Source organism: Drosophila innubila (assembly GCF_004354385.1).
Source record: "Drosophila innubila isolate TH190305 chromosome 3L unlocalized genomic scaffold, UK_Dinn_1.0 0_D_3L, whole genome shotgun sequence".
NCBI classification, from domain to species: domain Eukaryota; kingdom Metazoa; phylum Arthropoda; class Insecta; order Diptera; family Drosophilidae; genus Drosophila; species Drosophila innubila.
The window spans coordinates 10,680,568-10,684,760 of record NW_022995376.1 but is presented as its reverse complement, the minus strand read 5'-3'; the positions used below and the strand labels follow the sequence as shown (position 1 = coordinate 10,684,760).

General features: G+C 39.7%; 1 protein-coding gene across 1 annotated transcript; it reads left to right on the top strand.

The window, feature by feature from the left end:
• Positions 1–40: 40 nt before the first annotated feature.
• Positions 41–864, top strand: LOC117788379. The gene is made up of 2 exons (XM_034627144.1): positions 41–482; positions 554–864. Exons 1-2 carry the CDS (start codon positions 447–449, stop codon positions 851–853), a joined length of 336 nt encoding a protein of 111 aa, XP_034483035.1. The 5' UTR covers positions 41–446; the 3' UTR covers positions 854–864.
• Positions 865–4,193: the final 3,329 nt, after the last annotated feature.

Sequence of the window (4,193 nt, the reverse complement as noted above, 5' to 3'; positions counted from 1 at the left end):
CGCCGCGGCGTAACGTTGCTCCGATCACTGCAGCCAATTTTATTGTTTCTCTTCAGAGTCGAAAATTTTCCACTGTGCGCTTGTGTGTGTGTGCGTATGTATGCTAGTGTGTGTGGCACAACTTCATTGATTAGCGTGCAACAGAATGCGTCGGCTGTGCGGGGCGTTTGAAGTAATAATAAACAAATCTGGTGGTTCTTTTTAGGCATAAATCGCGACTGTGGCGCTGTTGGAGGCGGTGGTAATGACGGTCGTGGTGGCTGCGGTGGCAGCTGCGTCACACATACACAAAAGAAACGCGTCGATAAAAAAAAAACAACAACAACAACAGGCTGACGACAAAAAACGGCGATCGGAGATGTCGGCACCGGGAACTGCCACGGTTATATGGTGAAACACACACACACACTCACACTCACACCGAAAATGACACAAGTAGCAACAAAATGAACAACAACAACGATAGTAATAACAACAACACGGTGTGTATAAAAGTATATCTTTTATAATAATAATTATTTTGACTTTTAATGATTTTTTTACACTCTTTTAGGACTTTGATAGCAAAACGACGCGCGCGTCGTTAAATAAACTTGAACTTGACGCTTCTTCCGTCTCCGTTTTGGTCTCTCAGACGATCGCGTTTCGTGTTTGCGGCTGCACGTTTCTGAGCGTAATGATTTACTGTTCCTGGGGCAGCACGTTTTTAAGCACAGAGAGCAACGGCAACAGCAGCAACAAAAGGCCACAACAACAACAACAACGACAACATGTTTGGGAATATAGCGAGAGCGAAATACATAAAAAAAAATGTTTGCCAAACAGCTGGAGTCGACACGCAGGTACCCTGTAGCATGAGAGTATGCTGCCATACAAATTTCCTTTTTAATGTAAATAAGTGTTTGTTGAACTTTTATTTGCAACTTCAAACATTATATAAATTAGTTATAATAATAGTTATTTAAAAAGTAAAAAAGTATATATTCATATATGTTATCAAAATGTATTGCTTTAGAGCTCAGCATTGCCTTGCTAACCATTGTAAATAAAGGGTATGCATAAATAAGCAGCGGCTATTGTGGAGAGCACGTGAGCACGGATGAGCGGTCGTTACTTGCGAGAGCCACCCTCGTTTGGGATCGGCTCTCGCTCTCACGCGCAATCTCTCTCTGCTTAGGTCGCTCTTTCAGTGGCGCATGCTCAGGCTACGCATAATTCTGCTGCTATTGATGTTTATGTTGTCCTCATGCAAAGGATTTATTACATCAGGTGAAATTTTAACCTGCTGCTAAAAAAAATGTTATTCACTTGCTGAATCTATTAATAACATCATAAATCACGTTTAATAAATGCTCCATTTAATTGGGGGGATGGAATAGAAGATGGGAATGTTTGTGAATCAATTGACACAATGTAAATTAACTGATTTTGGAGGTCTAATTGATTGATTCGCTCGCATATGAAAAAGGTGTGAAGTTGTGTGACAGCCCATCATTTTGCCGCCGTATAAATGTGCTGTTATTTCGAGTGCTATTTTATTCCCAAACAATCTTTAACAATTAATTGCTTATAATAATGCCTCACTTGCGGGTGTGTTCTGAAATTGGAAGATTACGCAAGTACTTGTACTCATATCGCTGATAAAATTCTAAAAGCCGTACAAAAAATTCCAGAAATCACTTAAAGCTTAACCCAAGTATACATTTTCCGATTAGGTGAAATTGATTTGATGACGTCAAAGCCCAATTATGATATATCAGGTCAAATTCCTTATGGCTTATTGACAATATCAATTTGTAACGTACCGATAATTGCTGCTAAATCTGCTTTTGAATTGAAAGCTAGCGAAATATTTTCATTGATTGAATTTGACATCTATTTTGATCGAACGCTAATTTGTGTGTGATAATTGCGATTTTTGGGAAAATTTTCGACAGCGCCAACGACAGCCGATTACTTAGAATGCCGAAAAGAACATAACTAAATACATAAGACGAAGATTCGGTTATTTACGAGCTAAACACGCCAATTAAAATTCTATTAATTGATAAGAAAAAAGTCAATTAGTCATACCCAAAGACCAAACGAATGGTTCGTTGAAGGGCTAATTAGTCTGGCAAGCATAAGGGTTAATTTGATTCACGCTTAAAAGTATGCAAAGATTTTTTTTAGCTGCTGCAGCCTAAGAGTATGTGTGCAAAAAATATTAAAAACGCACAATAATTGAAGGTTTTTGTTAACAACACGCGCATCCGCCATTGACACACACGCATGCAATTATGATAAGAGCCAGGCCAAAATCCAAAGTCCAAACACGGCAAAATGCGCTCAAAACATAGAATGAGAGGCATTTCGAGTGAAAGCTGTGGTGTGGTGAAAAGCTTTTCCCAACTGTTGTCCCAAGGCTCTTTGGCGGCAGCTCCTGTTGCTGCCACTTGGCGTTCTCGTTGTCGTTGTCGTTGTCGTTGGCCAATGGCCATGGCTCTTGGCTGTTGGCCATGGTTGTTCTGTTTCTGTTGCTGTTGTTGTTACGGACACTAAAGGACTACAACTTCATTTTATCATTTGATTTACCTGCAAAACTTGTACAATGCGCACTTCCGTCGCCTAAACACAAATTTTTCTTTTCCCAGTTTTCCCTTTAGTTGCCCTTTTTGTCGCTAAGGGGGACAAGGTAAGAAAGGGCGGGAAAGGGATCGCCATTTGGTTCATCTAACTATGTGCAACTATCTTTTTTCAATTTCCCCGCATGGCTGATGCTGCGAGGGTAGTTTGGGGCATTGATGGCAGCCCTGGTACTGTCATTTATAGGGAAAGGAAGCGAGGTAGGGATGCTACCCAGCGAGCCCATATAAAACGGAAATGGAAGTTTTGTAAATGTTTTCTTTTGTGTTTCTTTCTCTAGTTCTATCTCTGTGTATTTGTGTGTGTGTGAGTGTGTGTGTGTGTGTGTGTTTCTAGAGCAATAACAGCACTAACACTAACACTTACGCAATACGACGCCTTTGAAAGATGAGCGCACGGGTAGAAATGGGTGGCAACATGTGGCATGTGGCATGGCAACGGGGCACAGAGTTGGCTCCACATGGCAAAGACCTGCACTTTAGTTTTTTGGGTTGCAAGTGTTGCTTTTTATGGCACTTGACGCTCTGCCAAGCCACGACAAACCACGTCGCCATTTTACGGGGGGGAAAACCGTCGTTTGGTTGCCATCGTTTTACACTCCTTTGAGTTGTGTTAGGGGTGGGGGTCGGGATAGAGACTGGGATTGGGGCTGGGATTGGGATTGGGATTGAGTTCGGTGTGGTTTAGCACCTTCGCCAGTTCATCGTGTTGAATTTCTTTTCGGTTTGGCATACCTGTGATAAGAAAGTGGTTTTTAATAGCTGGCAACAGTTATGCATATTGATGAATGTGTGTGCACGTGTGTGTGTGCTAACTTTTCATTGAGACTATAATAATAAACAGCAGCATTGTCACTCACATTAATCAGTTAATTAAAAGCTGAAGTTATGCAAGTGTATGCTTACTGTTACTGAAACTGTATAAAAACAGTTGCATTATCACTCACATTATTTAGTTAATGAAAAGCTCAAACTCATTGAGAGATCTTAGATTGAGAGAGCCTAGATTAAGAGAGAGCTTTCTAACATTGATCGTCTGTCAACATCTTATTAAAATATGCGCTTACTTTTCATTGCGATCATTAACAGTAACATTTGTTCATTATTTAGTTAATAAAAAGCTCGATTCATTGAGATAGATCTACAATTGATCGTGTGTAGTTATTAACCAAGTTTAATGAGAATAAATGAATAAAATGATATCGGGCTTAATCACTTTTTTAATATTTCAAGTCGCTTTTAATCGCAGTAAAGTCGAAGATTTCAATTTCCTAAAAGTATGACAAAAATATATACATAAAATAAAAATAAGATCTTCATAAAATGTCAGCTATATATATATGTAAACATAAAGTGAGCAGTAAAACCTCATTTTAGTTAAATCCGGCTTAGCTGTCTGATAAACTTATTGATGTGTGCTAACTTTTCAGTGTGATTGTCATAAACAGTAGCACTATCAGCTTTAGTTAAAGAAAAGCTCTGCGAGAGAGAGGGATAGAGAGAGAGAGAGAGAGCGAGCTTATGTGCTCTCAATACACCTGCTGCTCGAAGCTCGAAGCTTTCTCACTT

Excerpts from the sequence above, each read along its gene's own strand:
- LOC117788379 (XM_034627144.1), top strand. The coding sequence starts at position 447 with ATGAACAACAACAACGATAGTAATAACAACAACACG. Across the intron at positions 483-553 it reads ATAGTAATAACAACAACACG|GACTTTGATAGCAAAACGAC; the intron begins GTGTGTATAAAA and ends ACACTCTTTTAG.